The sequence below is a fragment of the Dermacentor albipictus genome, chromosome 1, assembly GCF_038994185.2.
Source record: "Dermacentor albipictus isolate Rhodes 1998 colony chromosome 1, USDA_Dalb.pri_finalv2, whole genome shotgun sequence".
Taxonomy (NCBI): domain Eukaryota; kingdom Metazoa; phylum Arthropoda; class Arachnida; order Ixodida; family Ixodidae; genus Dermacentor; species Dermacentor albipictus.
This window is the reverse complement of record NC_091821.1, coordinates 240,814,428-240,841,071: the sequence shown is the minus strand read 5'-3', so window position 1 is coordinate 240,841,071 and position 26,644 is coordinate 240,814,428. Positions and strand designations below refer to the sequence as shown.

Genomic DNA, 26,644 nt, shown 5'->3' with positions numbered 1-26,644 from the left:
ACCACCTCCCCTCTGGGCTGTTGCAAGTGAGCACGAAAGTAAATGCTTTAGTTCCTGCAATGCTTTTGCAGGGGGCTAATGCCTAATTACTGCCATCCAGAGGACACTGTAGCAACGTCCTCAAAGTTCTCGTTGGAAAGGGTTCAGACACCTTTCCCGCATCCCTACCATGTACCTTAACACATTCTCAACCACCCCCCACACGGCATGCAATACACTGAGAGCAGCAGCAGCAGCAACAGTGAAATAGTTGAGGGAAGAGACCAAGAAAGCTTCGCTTTAAAAAGCTACAACCTACGAAACATGCAACTATAAAATGCTGTAAAATGTAGGCACATACAAGCGCTCAAAATACAACGTAAGGCTGTAAATTAATTATCCGCTCAAACATGTCTGACAACCCACAATAGAAACCTCTTACCTGATTGGCATCTTTCTCCAACTGACACAGCTGAATGCACTGCTCCAAACGAACTCGTTTCACCTCCGCCAGGTCTTCTATATCCATCTCCCGCTCATGCAGGAATTCCAGCAAGGTTTGGATCCTGTTCTGGGCATCGTACTGGCTGTCTGCCATGAGCTGGACACCTGACGACTCCAAAACCTGTTGTACACAATGGGGCATGAGGTCACAACTAGTCAATGAGCACCAATGCAACACTGCTAGACCATTTCGCATGTGACAGCCTCCCAAGTTAAGATGTTTCACTGGGACCAGTTGGGAATAAAACTGGTTTCAGCTAGATCAGTTAAAGCCCATCAAGCTTAAGCAGGCAGTCAAACGTTCTCAGCTGACACCATCTTTAGGACCGTTTTATCATTAGCCGAGGCCAGCCAAGCTGGGAGAGGCCATTTTACACCTAGGACCCTTTGACTGGCTGATGGGCCCGCACTAGCTTGACATGGAACCTGAAAACTTTCCAGCTGGCCAGATTTAACATTTTACCAGGGATAGTTGGCTGTCAGGGTTATGTCATGAACAAATAATTCTTCCTGTAAGTGAAATCAATTTTGTATGCATAAAGCAACCAACACAACACTGACAACCAGATGTTCTTGTGATTGCAACAGTAACGATATTAGAGGAGTTAACTGCACATTTTGTTCCACCGCAGACTGTGTGGCATTAGCTTTCACATGCAAGAAGTAGTAGTTCACTGAAAAAATATAAGTGCTCATGCTTTAACCGTGCATAAACTGTCGTAGCCTCAGGCATCAAATAAACAGTGTTTTACAAGCTGTTGTAACTAATATATGCTAAATAATTTGCAGAGTGGCCTTCACAGACATACACTTTAGATCAGTGTAAGAGTAATAATTTATATCAACATAGAGGCGTAGCTTGGTGTCGTCTACTACTTTACTTGGGCCTGCCAAGGATGTTCTTGGTGCAGTAAAGAAATTATGGTTTCAGTAGCATATCACCATCGCACCAAGGCAGCCTTATGTTTGTGTGTGGCATGCAAAAAGATATCATTTTAACCACTTCAAGCCCAGTACACTACATCGTCAGCTCCAGTAAACATTTCAATCTGTGTGCCCAAACATTGTAGCAGGCGACACGAAGCCACAACTTGAGACGTCACTGCGTCTGTGCAGATTTGCTTTGATGCACGACTGCACTGGTGCTGTGTGCAGAGTGCAGCCACGCATTCGCTTGCCTCGCCAAATTTTGGGGACGATTGTACGCCATCATGGATTCTTCAATATGGCACTGCAAGGCAAAATCATTCAGAGTATATTTCGGTAATGAGTTGGCTCGTGCTGTCGAACAACTACTTTTCTTTGTGTTAACACTGTTGCACAAGCCTCTTCATCCCTGGTAGTATGGACCTTGTCACAGTTCTGCACTATTGGTGTGGAGTCACTGTCTATAAGCACGTCCGCATGTTTCACCCTCTAAACATGCTGTCTCCTTGCATGTATGCATGTTGTGAATTCTGGTTTCATACAGTTTGCAGCCTGACTGAGCCAGGAAGCAACCAGTTTACTCTGGTTGCTAACTGCATATGCAAACAGGAGTGGTGGTCTGCTGCTGTTCTTCTCGTCCTACCACTTCAGTGCCATGCTAAAACCCTTCTGTATGAAAGAGCTCTGCGAGTGAGCCTTGGTAAAATAATGATAAATGGACGTCAAGCACAAGCACACATATAGAAAAGAGGGGCTAACAAGATGATTGCTCATCTTGTCTGCTTTTCTAATATGTGTGTCTGTTCATGCCTATCCATTTATCAAAAAAGAAAGGAAAAAAGGAAGGTACATCTGGTAGGCGAGTGCCAACTGGACCTACCCTAATTTTCTTCGAGTTTCACTAGCTTCAACCAGTTTCAACTGGTCCCGGCTGCAGCAGAAAATTATTTTCGTAAATCATTTAGACTAGAACCACATAGACGCAACTTGAAATACCAGTTGAAAATTCTTGCTTTGGCTACATGTGGCGATTTAAGCTCGTATTGAAAGCTGCATTCTATGCACAGCTACTAAAAACAGAGCACTGGCATGCAAGTGTGAATGAAAATGGGCACCTGTGCTTGTAGATGCACTCATGCACAGCTGTTTGTGCATTGAAGAAGGCATCTTTAATTGACTTTGCGGTCATAACGCCAAGCCATTTGCCACTCTTCCCACTAAGGTAAGGCAAGAAGATCATGACAGCAGAACTCCATGCAAGACAAACAAAGATAAGCAGTGTTCAAAGATGGCACAGATCAGGCAACGTGATGTATCGCACCATTTAGCGACATAAGAGGTGAGAGGCTAGAAAGGAAGGCTACCAAAATAAGCAAAGGTGGTCGCAGCCAGCCACAGGCATGCAGAGCGAGTCTGAAGAAAGCATTGGTGGTTGTCTAAACTACCAAGGAAAATTGCAAGAATGTCAAAAATGTGCCAAAGGCTATATGAAAAGCAATTCAAAAGATATTGAAAGCAAGTCAGTATATAGTAAAGGCATGTCAAATAACATCAAAAGTAGCACAGCACTAAAAAGCTCTTAAGAAGCACAGGGCACAGAACAAGTAGGGAAAGATGCTTTCATTGTTAAACTGAAGTCTGCACAAAAGACAAAGAACATTGGCAAATTAAGAAACAGGCGCTGCCTGTGTCCTTCGTCCTTTGTACGCACCGCAGTTTAAAAATGAATAATTCCCAACTAGCCCAACTTTCACTTCTTTTGAAAGATGCTTCATGTCACGTGTACACACTAAGACCACACTAGCATTCTTCAGTCCAAATTCTAAATCAAAGAAATTTCCCCATGTTTCTAATTCGTTCAATCACAAAGGTGACTTTGGACCAACTGCCTTGCATGCTTAGAAATCCTATCAGCAATTTCATCTGAATGCACTGATACTCAGTTTCAGTAGTTCCTTACAGCACTGAGGAAGCTACAGGCTTCTACTAATCAGGGGGGCGAACACATCTTGAAGGTGCCCTTCCACACCCTGTCGTCTGCTAGCAATGAACGCTGCAGTTTTGCTACCAGCAGTATCTACTAAGAGTGCAACTACGCAGCAAGATCAGCTGTTGTGATAGCAGCAGTAGAAAATTTATTCCATATTCACTCTGACACCAAAAAGGTGTACTTCAATATATATTGAAATACAGAGGAGAAGGAGGGTTGCGGAAACAGCGGAAGCGGAGGGTTCAGAAGGAGCACTCGGCGAGTGTGTCGTACGGGATGGTGGTGCCATACCTTGATCACTCTTGTAACATCCACTTGTACACAGTGCACTCGCTAACCTTCGCAAGTGCACCCATTTTCTTCATTAGAATTTGTGCATGTTTACCGTACTCCTTCCGCAATGTTCCACGCATGTTTAACGCCAACTTATTCTTTTCATGTAAAAGAGCAGCTTGGAACGATACCACACAAGCAAGTCTTGCGAAGCATGAAGCACTACCAAGAAGGGAGCCCTCCATGGTTTTTGTGGCTCTGCTGACTACCCATATGAATTTAGCCATTGTCAAAGCAATTAACTTGTACTTTTTAAATACAAATTATATTAGTAAAGATTACAGAGAATGTAAGATTAGCTTGAGAAATTTTCCAAGGATGCATTTTCCTTTTATTCTGAGTGGATTACTATGCAACTTCCTTTACCATTTGCAAGACTTTGTTGTAAGTATATCATCCCACCAGCCTGCATATCTCATTGTACCGGCCATGCCCTTCAAGTCGCCCGGACACGCAGCCCCACAGCTACATTCTCCGCCTCTTTTCCATGTGCAGCATCCGATTGGAATGACCTTTCCCACAGCACTGTTGCTATCACCTGCCTGACAATATTTCTTCAAAATGTAAAAGACTATCTGTCGCAGAATTAACATGTGGCTACCTTTGTTAAAAATTGTTTCTGCATATATCCACCCCTTATATAACACCCCCTAGAGGAGTCCTCAAGGTAATAAAATGACATGAAATGTCTGTACGGCAGCGTTGCAATTGTTTTTTTGTTCTTTGCTCATTTTCATTCAAACAAGTGGAGTATCACAGAGGCTCAACAAATATTTTATTAGAGAGCAATGCAAAATCACGCAGTAAACGGCCCTGAAACGTGCAAAGAAGCTTCAAAGTAAACACCTGCCAACAAGACTACTTGTCAAAGCCATTTAGTAGTCCAACAGGTTCCGAACTCTGGCACTACTGCGCAAGAATCTGCGCTCGTGGGTTGCACAGCCTTGGCTCTGCTGCACAGAACTACTGAAATGGAGTATAGTGCTTCTTGATAGCTACTGCTGTTGCACCATGGCAAAGGAAAATGTATGCACATTTGTATGTTTCCCATTAAGAAATATAGAGATAATTTAGTTCCTAAGAGAGATCATTGTAGCCAGTGTGTTGCTATGTCCATGCAGCAGATATGAGCAACAAGCCATGGAGCCTTGCCTGTGACAGCTCCTGGCCACGCTGCAACAGCTGGAAAACCGCCTGCTGCATGTGGGCCACACTGTCTCCATGTAGCTGCAAATGCCGTTCTGCTTGGCTCAGCTCCCGGCTCAGCTCCATCTGGTTCAGCTCCTTCATCCACAGCTCAAACTGAGAGCTCAGCTGCACTCGAAGAAAGAAACCAGGAACACTGGGTTAGACAGATACCATACAAGCATGGCAGAACAGCAATAGGGTAAAGAACTAAGCATGCTGGCACTAATTAACAAATAGTGAGAACATGAGAATGCATGAGATACTAGCTTCTTCATGTCTCACGTGCAGGAAGCACACATTAAGTTTTCAAACCTTACACAGTTCACAAGAAGGGCCCGACACCAGTTAGCAGACCATCCCTTGATCAGCTTGACAAAGAGGTGGCCTACTTAGGCAGTTACGTTATATGCCAGCCTAATTTTCTTGCTTCTGCTTTCAGTTTTCTTTGTTCACAGTGTTTTATACCAGACAAGAGTCTCTTCAGCTGCACACAACCTTGTTCTTTAGCACCACTGGAGCACCCACACATTGTGCATACGCCTTGCATTTCAACAAGAGCCTATTGTTACTTGGCACTTGTGTTGTATGTTTTTTATTCATGTTTGTTGTGCAGTTACCAAGAAACATTACAAGCTGGAGGTATGGTGCGTACACGATGAAAGTTACTGTATCACATATATTTGATGCACTGTGCATACACACGCCACATAATTTTATAAGAGAAAGCAAAGGCATTAGTCACGCCAACATACACAAAAGTGTTTACACCTGTCCATATGGCACACGCATAGTTCAGTAGTCTGAAACTCAGGTATATTGGATTTTTGAGATATTGGGACACAGTAAAACCTCATTAAACCATACCCGCTTAAACAGTAATTTCGTTTTAAAAGTAGTAAAGCCAAATTGCCAACTCAGCAGCCATGGAAAATAATGTGTTTTGTATCTGCATAAACTGTACCAGCTTATTGCGTACGTATCAGTTAACATGTAGTGTTTCCACTTTTTGTCGCAATGGAAAGTGTTTCCGCTTTCCATCGGGCGGCCCGGCAGAACAACAAGCCTCAGAGATCAGAACGGCCTTCAAGCGCCCTGTGCGTTTGCGCGTGAAGCCACATCAACATCAGCGTCACTTCGGCGCCGTGTTATAGAGCATTGTGGCGTCGTGCAAAGAAGGACTTGCGTCATGCCGAAGCTCAGACAAAAAAGACGGCGAGTGCTCAGTATAGAAGAAAAAATAGACATCGTTCGTGCTATCGAACGTGACCCGAAGATGTCGGCGCTGATACGCGACAAGGATCTACTGTTGGCTACAGTGTGTGGCATTTAAAATGCGAAGAAGTTGCTGGGCAGCGCTGCCACCACCGTGAAGAGATGTCGGCCACAAGGTTCGACTTCTCACCATCGTTGCCTCTGTTGTTGAAGTATCGACCAGCGACAGTGACTAGGACGACACGAAAAGCGACGGCACGGACAATTCAGGCCCGACAGTGGCAGAAGCTGCGCTTTACGTCAGCCTCATGAATGGAATCGCCGCGATGAGAACAGCACCCCACAATGAAAAAGGCGCCCTGTGACTTCTGCAACACTACCGCCTATGTGCACGGAGAACATGCAACGCCAACGAGGAATCTGCCATGCAAGTGCTTGGCGAGAAGAGGGGGCTCGCTGAAAAGCTGGCTTGCAGCTTCAGTAATACTGGTGAACACTTTTGATCACGATCAAGCCCGATCCAGATCGGAATTCTCGACTGCGATTGGCTGCCTCGCGCATCTTGCACAAATGAGCCAGTCATGACTGAGCCGACAACAGGCTGCTGTCGTTGCTGCTAGGCCGCGACGGCATCAAAACGAAAATAACACTTTTGTCACGCGAAGTGAAACAATACTGCATGTTTTTCCCCCCTTTCATCACACTCTCTCCAAGTTCCACTTTTGACAGGTAAGTGGGTAATCTCATGCTATTTCGGTTAAGCAGTACTACCGTTTAGTACATACTTTTTCTGAGCTCCGGCCAACTATGGTTTAATGAGGTTTCACTGTATTTATACCTGGTCAGTATTTAGGTTCTCTTAAACTAGCTGCCCCATAAAATACCACTGGCACCTGACAACAAAATACCAAACTAACAGTCCTGATCAATAACAACACTTCTGCAAAAACAGAGAAAGAGCAAACCATGCAGTGAGCGCTGTGCTGCAGAAATTGCCAAAGTGACTACAGTATGCAGGTGCAACCAAAATTCAGCTTAATATGAGAAATTCAAGACCCCTCCCATGTTCATTGCACAATTGGGTGGTGAAAATTGTGCTGAGAGCTGTACCTCAACTGAATCTCGTTCGAAAAGGCGTAGTTGAAGGCACAGGTCTAACTGAAGTTTTCGGTTGCTCCATAGTGCCTCCAACTCATGCCGAGTTCGTGTGAGAGCTTCCAAGGTTCCTTCGACTGCCACGTATGACCCGGTGGTGTCAGTTTCAGCATTCATGCCAAGGCTCCTGTGAAGAATTTCGAGACACAAATAAACAAGATATAGCCCTTGGCTGCTGCAATGAAATGTTAACATGTTTACATTTGCTGACCCTGTTTTGATGACAAAAAGAAATTGTATAGGAGGTTCTCTAGCCAGTGAAAGAAATCAGCAGCCAATTTTCTACACCTTCGTCTTTCAAGTAAAATAAAAAGCTGCCTAGAAATTTTAAGGCATTCACTAACCTTAGCTCTTCAAGCAGTGTCTCTCCTTCACTGATGGTACTGACAGCAGCATCAATAGTGGAATCACGTTGCTGTGTAAACTGTTCCATCAGCTGCTCTGCAGCTTCCAGAGAGTCAGCCACCTTGTTGCTATGAAGCTCTGCCCTGAGCTCTTCAAACCAACTGCTCAGCTGCATTTGATACACAATAACACAGTCAACGATAAGTAAACAGTCAAGTGTTGACAAGCAAACAGCCTCTCTTAGCACTACAACCTGCACTCATATGTGCTGACGCAGCAATCCTCTATCATATTTCATTCAAGTACAGGACGATAGTAATGCAGAACTACTTCAGGGGAATAACAATAACAAGCAGGAACTTCCTTGAAAATTGAAAGCTCAGAACTGAAACAGTTAATTCAGATAAAGAAATCAAGCACCCAAGTAATTTAGTGTTCTCATTTTAGGCACATATTCATCATTTGCTGAAATATACAACATTACCACAAGCAAATACAGTTAAGATTGATGATTACAATTTTCAACTCGCATTCACTTCAACCTTTATGGCTTATCTGTAAGCCCAACTAATTGCACAATTCAGACAAACTCTTACTGTTTCAATGGATTCATGAGACAGCTTACCTCCTTGTCGTGTGTAAAAAAGATAACAGCCAGCTGCAGAAGCTGCCGCCGCTGCTCAACACGGGTCGCAAAGCTGGTGATTTGGTCTTCCAGATCTTGGGCCACACCGCATATTTCATCTGCATTGCATTCCCCCGTCTGTGCCAACTCTTCCGCAGCTGCCAGCAGCTTCTCCGCATTTGTGTACGTGTTCTGGGTAAACGAGCATCAATCAGCACACCTGTTGTTTGACTCCCTTCTTCACCTCCACGACAAAGGGGCCCCGAAGCACCTTTATCCAAAGCTGCGACTTGTCTCTCAGGCTTTCCCACTACCTTTATTCACTGCAACTGCACCAAGCTGTAGAGGGGCGGGCTTAGTGCAGAATGGGAAATAATGCCTTTCATGCTCAGCCAGTAATGCTCGACAATGTTATGCCTTTTCCATCTTTTTCACTAATACAAATGCAAGAGCACTTCATTTTGTAATTCAAAGGAGCCAGTCTATGGCGGCTTTCACTTTTTTATGTAGCGGGATCACTGAAATATTGTGAAGCCATAAAAACATGAGAAAGGAACAAGAGTGTTTCAGGATCCTCTTGAGCATTTAAATAGAAACCCACTGTCAACATCTCCAACAAGTGTCATAGTTTCTAAGTCCCTTTATATTGGCTTAAAAATTTGTTAGGAACAAATGTTTCATTCGACATTACAGACAATAGTCAGTAAAAGCATGCAGGACCCAGGCACTGTGCACAAACAGATATCCCGTACCCCATGCCACACTGCTAGTGCAAATTCCAAGATATCCCTTAATATGTGCAGTTCATCTTTTACTGGCGACAATCAATTAATTTACTGCAGTGACCCCTAGGAACTTTACAAGTCCTGCATAAAATTACCTATCATGTTGTCATTATGAGACATTCTTTATGAAGTTTGGCAATCCAAACAAATAGAACAACAATCTAAATAAAAGGAATGGCATAGGAATACCAGGAATTACGTATGACTTAATTGAGCATAAAAGGAGATGACGCATGCACTTCCCAGACCAGTTCCCAAATGCTTGTTTCAGTGACAAAGCATGCAGCACCTCTATCAGGCGTGTTTCAGACAAATGGAGGCTTTACACAGATCAACTCATTCATGGCACTTCCTGCACTTGAAAAGAGCAGTACTTGCGTATTGAAGGCCGCATCACACTGTCTATCGCCTATAACATATATGGCAAAGAACAGCTGGAGATAAATTCAGCCAATGAAGGTTAACTAAATAGGTGCCACAATCACACCCAAATAAACTTCTAGTTAATCTGAGCATAAACACCACTAGTTTTCCCATTTATCTAGTACTGAAACTGCGCTTCGATTCTTACCTGTACACTACTTTTATGGCTAAAAAGCAAAAGCATTACCACCTCTAGTACAAGTTCTGAGCAATTAATTTTTCCCATTTAGGCTGCAGCCATCCAATACAGGAGTCATCATGATTGATATCTAGATTTAGACCAAATTTTTTCAGCATGCACTAGAACTTTGCGACACAAATACATTTGCATTCTTCCCCCAATGGAACGTAGCCATACAGGCTGCCAAGTAGATCCATGGCCATGTGTTCAACAGTGCAGTATTGGCACTGGTGAGGCAATAAAACAAATGCAGACTCTCACTAAGTAAACATGAGCAATAACAGAATGGCACCAATGTTTCTATTCATCATACAGCTCCAACTTACAGAACGTGGTATGTTAGCATAGCAGAAGTACTACTTGCACTCCCAACAGCACTCATGACATCCATTTTTTAAATGTCAATTGCAGTTGTATAATTATATAGTTTTGATTATACAATGAGCACACCATGCAACGTATCATGTAATGACATCAAAAAAGAAAAAAGGCTCCCAAAAGTGAAAAATAAATGCATCCTTCCCCACCCCACCACCAGAACCACCACCGCCACACTGCAAACACCATATTCATTTCCACACTTCAAGCAGTAAAAGTTAACCAATACATACATTATCCTGTTAATGAAAAAAAAAAAAACCAAGGCAGTAGATTTAGCAACATGGTTAGTTTTACAATGTATATAATTGCCATGACAACAGAGGTTACAAACTATCCTACCTGAGCAACATTCTCGAAGTGTTCGTGACTCTTCTGCAGAACTCTGGCACGAGCCAAATTCCGCCCTATTCCTGGATTTTTCCGCAGAAAGACCTCTCCGTGCTTTTCCAACCAATCCAAAACCTAAGACCAAACAGCATTTGTTACTTGCATGCACACTTACGAGTACTTTCAACATACCTACAGACCCATAAGGAGAGAGAGAGTGGAAGAACATATTTTATTGAGCCAGTGTTTGGTAAGCTCCCTGTCTCTTCATGTGTGCCCACAGAGAAAACGAAGAGCATGCAAATAACACTGCCGCCACCACTTTAGCCCCCAGAGCTAACGCTTCACAAAAACATAAAGTTCATATTGAAATAATGGGTTTTACCACTTTAAGGGGCTCCTCACCAGGCCAAATTTTGGTCATACGCGGGAAGTTGTTACATGTCCTCTAGGAAGCATTCTGCCGCAAAAATTTTTCAAATTGGCTCATTAATAGCCGAGATAGAAATATTTCAGGGCCACGAACCCCTGATTTCAGAAGGCGAGCTCCACTGCAAAGCGAGACACTCTCTCCACTTGCCCCTTCTAGCCTCCGCAAGCGAAATTCCTTCCTTGTGTTCTCTCATACCGGACCTCGAGGATTGCGTGACGCATACATCATGGGCCCCACCTTCATTTCTTTTTTCTCCTCATTCCCCCCTGGCACTGTGACGGCGTCGTGCGCAAGCTGTTGCGATTCTCTTGTTTCACGCAGCGCACGATTTTGCACGCTATGCACAGACACATGACTACCGGTATAATTCAGTGCTACACGAATACTGAGGCAGACACAAGCGGATCACAGAGCATGATCACGTGCTGGAACACGGCAGAAAATGGCATAGTTTCGGTACCTGCGCACGTGGCTGCACGATTATGGGAACAAGCAGACAAAGCGGAAGTACATCTCTCTTGCTTCGGTGCAAAAACAAAAAACACACAGACATTCTGTTTGTGTGTTTTATTTATTCTCTAAACTTCAATTCGTCAATTCAAGCAACAGATCACACAAATAACAGATGTTGCCTTGAATAATTCTCGAAGTTACGTGTCTCTATGATTGACGTCACACTGCGGACTCGAGTACGTAGTTGCAGGGACACAAGTACGTCGCCGTTCGGCTTGGAGCGCGATTGCTACAAGGGAAAGGAAAAACGGCGTTTGGATTGAAATTTGAGACCTTTCCGTGGCGAGTAGCGATGTAATACTTTGCAAACACAATCATAACCGCACATTGTATGTTCTGCGCCTGTCAGCTCAAAATGACCAGACCTGGTGAGGGGCCCTTTGACCTGGTGAGGAACCTGGTGAAGTTCCATGAGCAAGTCTCAGTCACTTTTTTTTTTTCAAAAGGAGCCAAGTCTGTCTCATCCATGCATTTGGGCACTCTTTTCAAGGGCCATTAACTGGCTGGGCTCATCCAATCCATTTTGACGTTATGGTGAGTTCCCTCATTGGCCCCTACCATCGGGCCTACAGACTCCATTTTTCCACCAGAGATCTTAATAATGGCAGATGCCAGTCGCATGTTGCCATGCCCATTGTAAAAGCACAGCTCTCATTTGATTCCATCGTCAAGCTCCAAAGATGATTTGCTTCTGCATGAAAGCATTGAAAGTGATGGCAGTGTTTTTATTGCTATAGATGCATTTATGACTCTGTTGTCAGTGGCTACAATGATAGTTTTGATACGGCACAGCAGTATGGGACATTGCCTCATACCGTGTTATGAGATCATACAAAAGCAATCTTCTAATCCTCCACAGCCGCAGTTCAAGAACTTTGACTTTTCAGATTTGCAATGCTTTCTCAACAAATGTTTGCTCCAAAATGCACCCGTAGCATCGAGCAGTTGCGACAGACCTGAATTCCTATAAACTTTGAAATTTCGGGTCAACAGACGCGGTTCTTGTTATTTCGTATTTTCAGACGCAAGTTGTGAATTTACTATCCCCCATGTAATATATGTATCTCCAATCTGCAAAAGCTTTGCTATTCACATGTGCAATTTAAAATAAAGTCATTTCCTGAATGCTTTTCCTGGACTTCTTTGTCAGCACTTAAAAGGTCAACATTTCAAAGCAACACACACAGGCTATGGGAGATGCCGTAGTAAAGAAATGCAAAATTATTTAGCTCCCTTGGTGCATTTTTAACATGCACCTAAAAATAAGTATACAAGCATTCTTGCATTCTGCCCCTATTGAAATGCAGCCACCGTAGCTGAGAATCAAACTTGTGATGTTGTGCTCAGTATCAGAATACCACAGCGAGTCACCACAGAAACCACCACAGCGAGTCAAAAACATGAAATGAAAATTGTGAAAAATAAAAAAAGTCGCAGTTTCGTCCAAAAGGCACTCCTCCTTATGACAATCAGATTGCATTAATGCAAATTGTATTTACAGCATCAAATGTTATATGGAACCACCTGCTCCATCTGAATGTCAGATTCCTTTGCCTTATGAAAACACAAGAATCTGTGAATACACCAGAGATTAATCAGGAATTAGTTTAGGGTATTAATAAGCAATTCAGTGGTAACTATTCATGGTAACAAGAAATACGCCCAACCACATTTGGTCAACACTGACTAAATGCACAAAGCTCAACAGAAAGTCGAAAAGGCCTGGCATTGACATCAACATCATCACTATTTTCTGTGCCTTTCCAAGTGTTTGTGGTGTCTGTGTCTGCTCTTCGTCTCCTATTGAATTTTTCTGCTGGTAACATTTTTCACAAATCTTTTACCTAAAGCATTTAACACCATTAGCCAATCACATCAAAAACCCTACAGTCACTAGCACTCATCACGAGCAGCACCATTTGATGATGCGGTGCTGCATAATGCTGAAACTGCACGGAAGAATATGCTTGAGTATAACAAAAATTAAAAGTCAAATACGCTAAACATAACTTCATTATCTTATGGCAAGTCAAAGCTCGCTTTCTAGATAACCCACACCACGCATAAAACTAATGATAGCTGCAAAAGTTCTTTATGATGCGTTCTAAATTTGTTAGCAAAATGGTGAGCAAAGGCAGCATTTCTCCATAAGGTCTTCTATACGAGTCTTATTTAGATTGTCTAGCACTCTACGAATGACTCTCTTTAGCTGCCTCTCAGAAACTACATCACTTTAGTACTGTTTTGTCCAGAGAATCAAAAAGCTTCAAGCAAGGGCTTAGTACAAATTAAGCAGCCTGAAAAACACAATGGAACAAAAATTGTCAACTACATTTTGAGATTTGCCTTAAATGTCCAAAGCTACAGATGATTCATTTAAGAAATATCTAGAGCTCACTTCAACATGAAAGTTATCTTGCAGTGACTACAGTCAGACCTCGGTATAAGACAGTTTTAACAGAGTGTTGCTCACGCTCCGCTCACATTTCGTGGGCACTGGTGGCTGCATGAACTGCATTGATTTCACCTATTTAACAAACGCATCTTTCACATATGCCAGCGACATGCTCTCAGCTTGGCTGTAAAATGAGAAAGAAACCAAGCAGACACACCCTAACACTCCGCTCAATCATTTTCGCAGCAGAACATGAGCAGTGTTTTACATTTAGCTGCCGATTTGAGCATTGTGCACATGTGCATTAGCATTACTGCTAGCATTCTGCAAAGTGGCTATGTGCGAATTGTTAAAACATGTCGATCTGAACGTAGCAGATCGTAAACACTCTGCTAAAGCAGCCTATAGCCAACATGAATATAACGAATCAAATATAAGGAAATAAATCTAAAGTTTGGTTGGCAATATTTAATTTCAATGAGTATTCTGTTGTTCATAACGAAACCAAAAATGCAAGATCTGGGACAATATTGGTTACAGCTAAGTGAATACTTGTTCATTCACAGCTCAAGATAGCAAAAATATGTCACTCAGCAACGGTACATTCCGGATGTGCATGCACATTTTGGCTAATGGCTTGGTTTGTTTGGCTGCAAGCCAGCCAAGCCAAGCTAATGTTAAATTACAAATGTGCTTTAGTGTTTATAATTTAACATTGACATGTCATGTGTAGGCACAGCAATGTGTTGATGGGTGATCAAAATTGACAGGAGACTTTTGCTTGTTTGTTGGAGGCATCAAGCTTTTTTTTCTTTCACATGGACTCGATGGCGATTCTTCTTTTTGCCAATTGCAGTGCGTGTGCTTATAACGAGTATTCGACATCATGAAGGCATTTCTGTTTTGAATGCGCCTCCATTACAACAAAGCTCAATTGTACTCAAATGCAACTTTCACTCATGAAGCAAGTGTGGAGTAGTTAGAAAGACCCTACCTGACGAACATCCTCTTGGAAGAGGCGCAGTGCAAGCCGTTGGTGCAACTTCAGCTTCTTGGTGTGCCACTTGGACTCAAGCGCCCGGTGTTGGCCTAGAATTTCGTGGATCACTGACAGGACGTGCTTGGCCCCTTCCGAGTAGTCGCCAGCCTGACAGCCTAACAGCAAGCTTTTGCCTTCAGCTGCTCCCTGGAAAATTCAAAATGAATCACGTGCTGGTCACACTCCCTTGTCAGAGCCAAGAGTGTGATTGCAAGCATGTGACTGTGACACTAGCCCCGAACCTGCAAAGCTACAACACCAGTGCCACCAAAAAACTGATTTTTCAATCACACTATATGGGAACAAAAATGACGGTGCAATTATACAACAATAGATAAAATGTTAGGGGTTTCTCAAAACTGTGCATTCCTGTTCATCACTTTCTGATTTAATATCAGTACCAGTGTGTGCAACATAACATCATTCCTTGTTTTCCACACATTATCGCTTCAGTGGAAGAATGCTAAGACTTGTTTATTTCACAAGCTACAGTATAATTTTCTGTAACATTGCAGCACACTATTCCTTTTACCAAACTGCATATCCCATTGGGTTTTTAACACTTTGTATGTACAACAACTTTACAATCAACTAATGCTTTTAACTGATTGTTCTTGCTAGACACAATCTAGGACTGGAATGACTAGCCTGATCACATAGTTACCCAACAAGACCCCATCAAATTTATAATATTACTTTTTACGTACTTCAGTGACTGACAAATCTTAATACATTATTTTGCATGCAGAATCTGCATTCAAGTTCACGTTCAAGTGTTCAAGCACATTTTTTTTTTTGGCACCCAATAATAGTACCAGAATGTGACCATGATTGTATGTCCAAGTGTGTTTTTGTTTTGTCACACATCACCAGAATGTTATGTTTATGGTATATTGTATTTCTTGATGACTGTCCCCCTCCGCCCTTTCTCGCTGTATAATATACCCCGCAAGGGGCCCCTGAAGGAAAAATAAACAAATAAATTATAATGATGATGACGATGACAAATTGACAGGTAACTTACATGCTTGTGTGTCTCTGTCTTGGATGGATGACAGACCTGTACAAGATGGTCGAGCTGATACAGCAACTTTTTGCTGGCACTGTGAACCTGCAAAGAACGCCCCAACACAATTCATGCCGTTGTTCAGGTCAAAAATAAGCAGTAATAGCCACTCGTAGCGTGTTCTTGCAAAAGCTTAAGGCGCTAACTACAGCATAGGTTCTTCACACTGATCTGACCTATGCGGTTACTACAATTAGGTCTTCTTAATTAAAGGCCAGAAAAAATTTTCAGGAGACCAGAAAATATGTTTGAATTATCCTAATGTTGAGTTAACGAACAGATAAAGAAAACGAAGTTTACTGCATTAATATGCTTGTACTTACTGAATAAATTCATTACCTTTATTTACATTTTGCAGCGGAAAAGCACAGAAACTATGGTTTTCACCATCTCGTACAAATAATGAGCATTCACAGTAGTAAGGGCCTCGCAACTTTCTCCACAGTGCAGCAGTGGCAGCAAACCAGACACATGCATCTTCATGATAACATATGTGTGTCATGACCACAGGAAAAGAATATGTGATTATAACAATAATAACTACGGTGCTCCACAGACAGGCACTTGGCAAACCCAGAGTTACGCATGACAAAATGTGGAAGAAAGAATAAGCCACACTATTTTGGCACAGCTCTCGCCCTTGGTTCCTGCAGTTTCTGCAGCGAATTTCTTCCTTTCCAAGTGATGACTGTGGCAATGTGCACTGTTGCTTAATTTTTGTTAAACAACAGTGTTGTTCTCGCATTGCACAATAGCAGCTCATCGTGCTCCGTGCTCGTCCAAATTAGCAGCTGCATGGCGAAACACATATCAATAAGCAAGTTTTTTCACGCCACTGAATAACATGTGTTTGCTGGAATCAGATGGCAAGTGAATTATCTGATTTTCCACAAACTGGGAGTAAAATTAACAAGGTTTTACTGCATTTCAAGAGCAAGTCAACAGATTCAGAAATAAATAGAAGTTATGGGCACGATAATTGGAATAAGCTTGCTTTGGATATCAAATTCAAATGAGTTTCTAAAATGTAGAAGAGATATGGAAGGGACAACACAGAAAATACACCTGACTTGCAGATTTTTTAGTACATATGGCATCGTATATAACTGAAAGCCTGGTGCATAATGTTAATTTTGCATGTACGGCGAGCTACTATTGATGAAACAAAACTTCTTTTTACATAAACAAAGATAAATCTGCAGGCAGCCTAAAAATGAGGTACAGTCAAACTTGGATATATCGAACCCAGATACATTGAAATATCGTCTATATCTAACAGACGTAACATCTCCTTGGAAATTCCACACAAAAGGATATCACTGCACTACGTGTATATCACACTCTCCTTCATCGCCACATTCAGTATACTGAACACTGTGACGTGCTGCACAAGTGCGCTTCTCCTAACGAGAGTGCGATCACTTCTCATGTCATCAGAAATATTCATGTTGATGAAAGGGTACTGCTTTGGCAGATGCTGTCAAGGCATTGAATACGAAAGGTAGTACATGACATGGAGGGAAAATTAGCAAGGTGCATGCCAAAAAATACAGAGGGCTCGTGCAGCAAGGGTCTCATTTGCACTCCAAAATGCTGAATTTGCATTAGTAATCTTGACTGTATTACACCTGTGTAATGTAATGAAGCATACTCATAGTGGAAGAAACTGCCGTGCAGTGAAGCATACTACTTGCGTCCATTCATTATCGGATAGAAGATCACCATGCTGCTTCCCGGACACAAAAGACCTCTCAGTTCGATACTACAATAAATGGATGGCACTCAATAATTTCACTGAGTGGCTTTGGGCATGCAATTGGTAAATTCCACTTTTCACATTCTCAAGTGACTGTCCGAGACGTGACAAATTCTCAGAAAAACTTCAGATAGGTGTATTTTCTCTTTCTAATTATCTATGTATCAAACTATTTTGCAATCCCCTTCACGTTTGATATGACTGACCCTTAAAAAAGTATGCACCCTTTGAGACATATCTTGTCCCACAACAATAATCGTCATCTGCCTTGCCCACATTCTTTTTCTTTAAAGCTGCGAGCCCGGTGCTTCCAAGTCACGTACGGCATGTGCGTTATCAGTGTGACATAGCATTCTCAACAGGAAAGTGGCAAGTGCAGCAGTTTCAAGAACGGAGCCGCAAGCAAGGCAGATGAAATTATTGTTGTGAAACAAATATGCACTCCAAAGGGTGCAACTGTTTTAAAAGTGTAGTGACACGTTTACTTGCTTATCTTTCTCAGGTGACCACTTTTTCACCAGCTAACAAAGGCACGTTATCCCTCAGTGCAGAACGCACTTGCATGTATCGGTAGTTTCTCGAATGTCATCGATGGTTCTATCCATTGTCTGTTGTCACCGAACCTCGCGTACTTATACTGTATGCACGACGCAAGTTGTGTAGTACTTTCTGGAAGACACGCGGGCACCAGCAATTATTCCGGAACCCTCGATGACTCATGTATAGAAGCAAACGCACTTGTTCCACAGATCAAATTTTCAACGATCGCCGACTGTGTTCGCCGCTATCGTGCTTTGAGTGTAGCCCGTTTTTCAGGGCACAGGTTCGCGAAATAAAGAGTTAGTTTTGCCATTCACAGTTTTGCTGCTGTGTTCTTTACCATCACTAGCACGTGAGAATAGTAAGGCTGCTCTTTCTGTGCAGCAACAATGCCTTTGACAGCAGAAAATAATCATAAAGAACAACAGTTGCAAGAATACCTAGGCATTTTCGGGCGAATACTTGAAAGAGATGGAAGACGGCAATCCTAGCATGTATGGGTACTGCCTAGGGGTGTTCAAATAGCAACGTATTTTCATAAAATGAAACAGAAATATTCGAAAAGACAGAAAAGAAGACTGGCTTCTAATTCTAATGAAAATACTATACTAAATTTTGCCTTGTTTCTAAAGAAATGAAAAGAAAACACACACACACACAACACTTCGGTGATCCTAATATAGTGTCATGTTGAAGTGACAGTGAAGAAGCAGATACAGTAAACTCTCAGTTGTATGAACGTTGGTTTATCGAAAATTTCAGAATAACGAACTTTTTAAAAATCCCCGGCAGTTTTTTTATAGATTCTATGCAAAAATGTTTCACCTAAACGAATTTCGGAACAGCCAATATTCCAGTTTAACGAAGTTTTGTGCCCTGCACTGCAGGCACAACCAATGCCCGCCCTCATCAAACCGCCGCTCCAGTGGCAATGTAACGTCGGTGGCGCTACAGTGCCCCTGGGGCAAAGCGGCGGCGCGGAAAACAAACGGCAGCGAGGCATGGCCTCCAAGACATTAGACAAGAAGTAATAGACAAGGACTAATTCTGCAATCCATTAGACAAGAACTAATATCTGCAAATATGAAGAAAACATCTAAACAACTGTAGAGTATTTCTGCAATCCCCGATTTGCAAAACTCATGTATGTCTCCTTTTAAACAAAACAGCAGCAGCAAGAGAATCAATTGGGCCGAGCACCAGGCCACTTACCTCGGTATAAGCTTGGCACATGGCTTCATAGAGGGACTGGTGTTTATGGATTAGCTCTTCCAAGTCAGCAACTTCACGTGGAATACTGGATATTTCACTAGACTTGCTCCAAGATGGCACATTTGCCAAATACTAGAAAGAAAAGAAAAAAAGCAGTGAAACAGTCACAATAGAAGTTACAACAGCCTTTCTGACAAGTATGTAGTCTTCCAATACCGTAAGTAAGGATATCCATAAAACTGAGATGAATACAACTGTTGTGTACTACTTTGTAATAAATGTATCTATATTGAAAAATACAAAACATTAATCAGAAGCCATAGTATATATATTTGGCTTAACAATTCCCAATTCAATTCTGCAGCATGTCAAACAAACTTGTGCATCTGAATTATTCGTATGTCCACTACTTGATTTATATGTGCGCTATTTGAATATACTTGCACATCCCTACTTGAAAGTGACTTAACGCAGTGTTCAATGCCATCCTTACTATCCAATGAGTGCAAGAACACAGAACAGAGAGGTGAGAACAACAAGCAGTTGTGGTCGTCATCATTAGCTCCCTGTCTTTTCACACAGCATTTAAAGTATGCAACAGATACAAGCCCAAGTGTATGCAGTTGAACCTCGCAATAACGAAATCAGTGGGGAACGCAAAAGATTCGCTTTCACAAGAATTTCATCGTTTCGAAAAGAGACGGCACAGATAGGTAATGCATTGTAGAACAAAACTTTACTGTCAATATTCCGTTAGCCTACTTTGCAAGCTTTGCTCGAGGATATAGAACCGCATTGCCGACAGTACAAAGTGTGCCACATGCGTCGACCAGCAGTGGCAGTACTGCCATAGCGCAGTATTCTCGGTCAATTGCTTTCGGAGACGCGATCACTTTTGCGAGATTTTGCGTAACTCGGCACTGGACGCAGAGCAACAGCGCATGCAGCAGCATTTCTCCAGCACACGCTGTTGCCTGTAGGTGCTGACGCGTCCGGTGCCGAGCACAAAAGTGATCGTATCTTGTGTACCCGAAGGCAAACGATCGAGATAACGGCCCTTTTGCACAAATCTACGTCCGGCGCTGAATCCGCATGCAATGCCAGTCGGGTGACACCAAAACCAGCGTTCTTGAAGCAAGAGATGCATATTCTCGAATGACCGCTCAATCATGGACCGATGCGTGGCACTCCATATGCTGCAACCGCCATCTCAAGTGCCATAAACAATTCCATGTTGGTGGGACATGTATTTCCTTGTTCTTGCTGAATTTTTCTCACTGAGGCGCACATTACACAGTGCACTACCACAATCGGCGATTGTTGTTCGAAACATGCGTTCAGTTTGCGTTCAGTTTTGCCCCACGCTATTGCCCAAGGCCTCGCCGGGTTGTCAGTCGTGGGGAACGCAAACTGAATGCGCGTTTCGAACAACGATCGACGACCTCGCCTAGTGGGCATGCAAAAACCATCGTCACATGTCGGTAGCAACATGTGTGCCGCTTCAAACGGGCGATCAACAAACAAGATGGCAGCCATGACGTGTCTCCAGGGAACTGATCGCTTCCGGGGCTTGGTTGTTTTTGTGAACAAAATTGGCAGCGCCCACACAAGTGTAATGTGGCGGTCTTTTACGCAATTTTAGTGCAAAACAGTCGCATTTGAGCCCATTTTGGAGCCTGCTAGGCTTACGCAAGTAGGTAATACGTGGAGTTACGTTCTGGCAAATTTCGTTGATGCGGGATTGCAGTACAGCGACATTTCATTGCTGAGAGGTACGAAATGCATTGAGTCCTATGGGCGTTCGCCGGGGATACGAAAATGTTTCGTTGTTGCGAGAATTTCGTTGTTGCGGGATTTCATTATATTGGGTTTCAACTGTACTAGTATTTTGTGAACTTGGCATTCTAATGAATACAGGTGAGGGAAGAAGTTTCCCTCTCTCTTACTAACCTGCTGTGCTTTCTGGTGGAAAAGTACAGAGAGGGACAATACTGTGGTTCTCTCATCAAGGCCTGCTGCAAATTCTTTCCAAGCATGGTCAAGTGCAGCCACAATCTGCTGCACAGTTCCAGAAGCGTAGTGGCCACCATCAATAAGCCGCGATCCTGTTACCAAGATCCGATTAATGTTCACATAGACATTCTGCAAATAAAAAGTTCACATTAGGATCCAACAACAAATGGAAACAGAAGCATAAATTAGACAATGGGTAATGTGCTCACCATCGAAGCCATCGTGAAATGATCATGTTCTTCTTGTAGAACTTTTGCATCTTGAATGGAATGTCCAATTTCCACATAATTCATTAAGAACCGTTCCTTATTGTGATAAATCCATTCTAGCATCTGTAAAGGAAGCACAATTAAGGATGGCAGTTTGGAGACTTTTCTATAAAGGCACTGCTCGAAAGCACTACTGGAGACAAAATGAAATAGTCAAACATACCCACATCAACATATCCCAATAATACTAAACAAAAAGAAGGAAGAACTGGCTCTTCTAACAGAACAAAGCTTGCAAGCAAGACTCGTTCATATTTTACTGTGGCTGTTAAAGGGACACTAAAGGAAAACATTAAGTTAAGCTAAAGTGATAGATTAGTGCTCGAGAATTTCTAAAGCGTCAATATTATCGTGAACAGAGCCTTGGTAATTGAGAGATTGAGGCAAATGCAGGACATTGTTAGAGATTTCCCCGGAACATTCAAGTACTTGCCTGATGACAAAAGCACTCCTCAGTTCAATTCTAGTACTAGTACTCAAGCACCCTATGTAAAAAGTATCCTTTTATTGTATTATAACATGAAATAAAATGCTACTTGCCCAGTTCTATTTCATTTTTAGAAAACAGAATTCATTGAAATTACCCTTGACAACGACGCAGGCAATCAAAAGGTTTTGTTTTCGCTTGAATCTGCACCATCCACGCTTTCGTGTTTCACAAGTTTCGTTATCGCTTAGTGCTGCGCTGGTTTTGCTGGCTCATGAAACCACCACAAACTGCAACTAGCAGAGAATTCAACTTCCATGTGATGTCACGAGATACCCGAACTGTCTAGACCACTTGACCAAAAAGCAGCTGTAGCGGCGAATTTATCACCCCGTCTTGGCTCAGTACCGCCATCTATCAGACGCCATTTTACTCACCGACGGCAGCAAAGGGCGGTGATGGCGTATGCAACGTCACCACTCCCCCGGTTGAATGGCACACGATTTGAATTTCGTATTTGTATTCGGGCCCTTCAGATGCAATGTTCTCGTAAACTAAGTCTTTTCTTCGCACAAAACAAGCATTGCGATGTTTCTGGAATGGTATTTAAACAGTCCACGCTGACTTAGTATTTGCCTTAAGTGTCCCTTTAAGCCATTTTTGCAGCCCAGACTAATATTACAGGGCATAGTGACAATGCAGATCAAGAACATAATGAGGTAGACTTCAAGAAAGCCATTAAGCTGTTGCACATTTTGCGTGTTATGCACATGCCTATCTCTGCTTTTCTGCACATTATTACTTGGCAACAGCCAGTACCTTTCTCCAGATGTGTTGGGTAAACGGCAGAAACATAGTTAGGGCTTGCTGAATCCCCCAACTTTCTGCTGTCAATAAAGTGACTACAAATGCTTTAATTCAACTTTTAATCACAGAGGGCTCAGGCAGCAATAGCAAGAAGACTCCAATACAGGCTTGAGGTATGACAACGTTGTGAACATTTGCTTCCAACCATGACATTAGATCTAGACATAGATGCAAAAATCTATTGTGTCAAGTAATGAAGTCACCTTATTTGAATTATCATTTTGTTGAAGGTATGATATGTGAATGTAACAGTTTCTTCCAGGGCTATATGAAGTGCAGTGTTTAGCAGACTCTTAGCAGGAAGGCCAAATAATAAAAACGCTGAAAGCCCTGCATGAGTGATCCTTTTCCTTTACTCACGTTACACAGGCAGGACAAGTAGCATTTCAAAAAAGTCGCCATTTCACAACATTAGAGTCTTGAACTTTCCTCCTTCTACAATAATGAGCAGCAGAGTCACTGCCTCGTCCAATGATAACCAAGGTTGAAATAGGAAGAGGGAAGTCATGACATTTCTGGTGCTACTCAATCATGGATGTCTGCAGGATTTCAGTTTGGTCTGACAAACCAAAGAAAATAAGTAAACGGACCAGAAAATCTTGAATGAAGAGAGGAATGCATGCAAGAACAGAATAATGAAGGCAGGAGCAGGGTGGCTGTGCTTATCTGAGGCAACACAGAGTGCACCATCATCAGCAAGTAAAAATCATTGCTTACTTCAAAGAAGGGGTAACAAAATGACAAAAGTAATCACCTAAACAAACAAATAAGGACTTATCGAGTGCATCAAATCTACTGGCGGTGACAGCACAGGTGCCTGGTAGTTACTTGCATCTTCTTTTGCAAACAAAGAAATCTCTCATGTCACCCAGCAAATTCCTCTCATTTTGTTTCCATGTATGCTCTGAGAAACTGTGCAGAGATGGTGTGTGTTTCTCATCTCACCATAACATGAAATGCAGGTGTCCCACTAAACTGTTAACACTGAGCTTGCTCAACACTGAATAGTACTCAATTTTCATCAAACAGGAACAATTTGCATGATCTTGTTACATAAAAAGGCCTCTTGCATATAAAGCATAAGAAGAACTGCTCAGAATTTGTATCAAGAGGAATCATAGCGTGTAGGCAGCACAATGTTAATTCAGCAAGGGATACAGCTTAGTGTTTTAAGCTTTGCTACAAGTAGTTCAATGAATTTCTTGCGCACTTCGTGTTTTAAAATTCTGCTGAGTAACGTTATCCTTCACTATGAATATTTTCAGCTGCACAAAAATAGCATAACTAAGAGAAAGGATATTGCTCTTCCGTGCCAGCAAAATTCAAGGAGCATGAAACAGTTACAAAGTGCCTTGTAACAAAGGGCAGAATTTCACACAAGTTACTGTTCAAATATATCTGCGATCAGCCCCTATGCACACAAGCTGCATTGTTCAATTTTCACACCAAGCCATCTATCTTTTTTTATTCAGGTGGCAGCTTTTATGTTGTGATAAACACTGCCAAGGCAAAGCTGATAAACCATAGAAGTGACAAGCCTTGCATTTTTCCTTTGCTTCATACTCTACAAACTGCAATATCGCATGACAAGCACACAGGCTCACTTCCAACAACTTCATCAAAAACTGTTGCTAAAGTCACTTTGCTCAAGTTAGGTAGGACCAGGCTCATTCACTCAAGTCTGACTTCAGAGGAGGTCAGCTTGCTGAAGTCAGAACATGAGTGAGGCAAGAATGCAATGAACATGCCACCAGTAAATGAAGTTTAACACATAGGACACACCTTTCTTATGCACATTTTCTGATCCTCTCAGTTATATCAGCATCAGAACTCAAAATTTCCTAGCTCTGCATAAAACCTATTGCAATGCAACGGCGCTCAGGCAAAACACAACTATGTAGCAGTAGCAGTCATCATGCCACACTTAGCTTCATGCAATCTGCTACAGACATATGTAAACACAAATCAGGCAGCAACACCAATCACAGTAAGGTCCAGAAGCTAATTACCAAGTCACTTCTCATCACAAGAATGATGGCCCTGGCACTTACTTTGTGGGCATCCTGCTGGTAGAGGCTCAGCTGTAAGGCTTGGTCAAGCTGCACTTTACGGACATGCCAAAGCTGGAGCACATGCTGCCGCGCTAGCCGCAGGCTCTCCAGCAGCCGGCCCACCTGGGGTCCAGCTGGGTCGCCTCCACCCGAGTAGCCAGAGTCACTGCTCCCACTGCCCCCACTGCTCACACCCAACCTGTAGGCCCAAAATGGCACACACTACTCAATCAGATTGACCACATTAAGTGAATGCTAAAAGTTAGATCCCACATCTTAAAACATTTGCCCTTTACCAAGAGCAGAGGGGTTTCTCCTTCAATGGAAACAGTGCAAACAAGAGCCAGGAAAAAAGGAAAGACAACACACTACTGCTGTCTTCTGCCACTGGTATTGCGTGCGCTGCTTCAAAGATGAAACAACAGCAGCTTCCCTAAACACCGATCCTGCTAAAACATGGGAATTGTACGCCAGAAAATTGTATCGGAGGTAAGCGACAAAGCCACCTTTAAAATTACAAAGCCCCGCCTTGTGACATCACACACAAACACACATATGGCCACGGATAATTGGTAGCTTACAGTTAAAAATACACGTATTCAAACATGACCGACAAGGCTTTAAATAATTTTCCACACAAAATTCCGAATTCAAAAATATGATACCGTGAAATCTGCAATTTCACTTGTGCAATAATTTGAGTGCAACATTCAACAAGAGAAATTTGCTCTTGCTTTGCTTTGCTAACTCCACTAATAATTTTCCACCAGACAAATGTAGCCAAATGCCTGAAAAAGAGCAGACACTCAGTCTAGCTCATATTGCTCATAGAAACTCCCATTTCAAATTTTATTTCTAAGCACGAGTGCAACATAAGCCTTACACCATTTTTCAAATGGAAATTTTCAGGAATAAAACAAACTTTATGTAATTGTTATCTAACTTATCAATACAAAAATCTAAAATGATCAATAGTTTGTATTAAAAAAAAATTAAGCACTTAAGGCACACAGAAAAGCTTGCATCAAAATTATTGCTGCACTCTAATAGTCAAACCCCCTTATGCTTTCCTATAAAGTAAACATTTTACAGCAATGATAGGTGTAGCCTACCTTGTCCTACTCCATCTAGTCAGCGACTAGGGATGTGCAAAGAGTAATTTTCAAGACTGAAACGAATATTAATTGAATAGTGCCAAAAGGGAATCTGATATCAGATATTTTTCAAATAGTTTTCAAATATTGAATATACATTGTCGCCACTAATATAAAATGGCCTTTATAGCATGGTATATTCAATGTTAGCAAGCTTGTGGTTATACACTGCATTTGCAAGTGTGGGTTTTAACGTCCTAACACTGCACAGAAGGATTCCATGGTGGACAGCTCTTGCTTGTACTTCGTGTTTCTCAACCAGGGCGTGCTGCAACCATTTGCATTTGTGTTCCACTCAGTTCCAACACCATTCTATATTACTAGTTTACATGACATCCTGCAGCATATTTTAGTGTTACTGCTGCATAACATGCCAACGACAAAGTAAGCATATTACACTATACTAAAGCACGCTACTGTCACTGCCTGTTAACATCAGCTCGATGCCTTGACTGTCCCAATCCTCTCTCACTGCACCATGACAAATACACTACACTGGACACAAACTTCAAAACAAAAAAGGCTGCACTCTGGCCTACAAAAAAAAAGGAATA

The 26,644-nt window shown here is 42.3% G+C and overlaps 1 protein-coding gene across 3 annotated transcripts in view; it reads right to left on the bottom strand.

Annotated features, from left to right (window-relative positions):
- trio (trio Rho guanine nucleotide exchange factor) overlaps positions 1-26,644 on the bottom strand; it is a 254,652-nt gene that overhangs the window by 216,480 nt on the left and 11,528 nt on the right. For all 3 annotated transcript variants that reach the window (XM_065431400.1, XM_065431401.1, XM_065431403.1), the window contains exons 8-19: positions 24,937-25,135; positions 21,532-21,654; positions 21,260-21,451; positions 19,310-19,441; positions 15,760-15,846; positions 14,691-14,882; positions 10,368-10,490; positions 8,259-8,450; positions 7,633-7,802; positions 7,244-7,415; positions 4,886-5,047; positions 422-604 (exon numbers count right to left, since the gene is read on the bottom strand). In XM_065431400.1, coding sequence (XP_065287472.1) covers positions 422-604; positions 4,886-5,047; positions 7,244-7,415; positions 7,633-7,802; positions 8,259-8,450; positions 10,368-10,490; positions 14,691-14,882; positions 15,760-15,846; positions 19,310-19,441; positions 21,260-21,451; positions 21,532-21,654; positions 24,937-25,135 — 1,927 coding nt within the window. The remainder of the gene's footprint in view (positions 1-421; positions 605-4,885; positions 5,048-7,243; positions 7,416-7,632; positions 7,803-8,258; positions 8,451-10,367; positions 10,491-14,690; positions 14,883-15,759; positions 15,847-19,309; positions 19,442-21,259; positions 21,452-21,531; positions 21,655-24,936; positions 25,136-26,644) is intronic.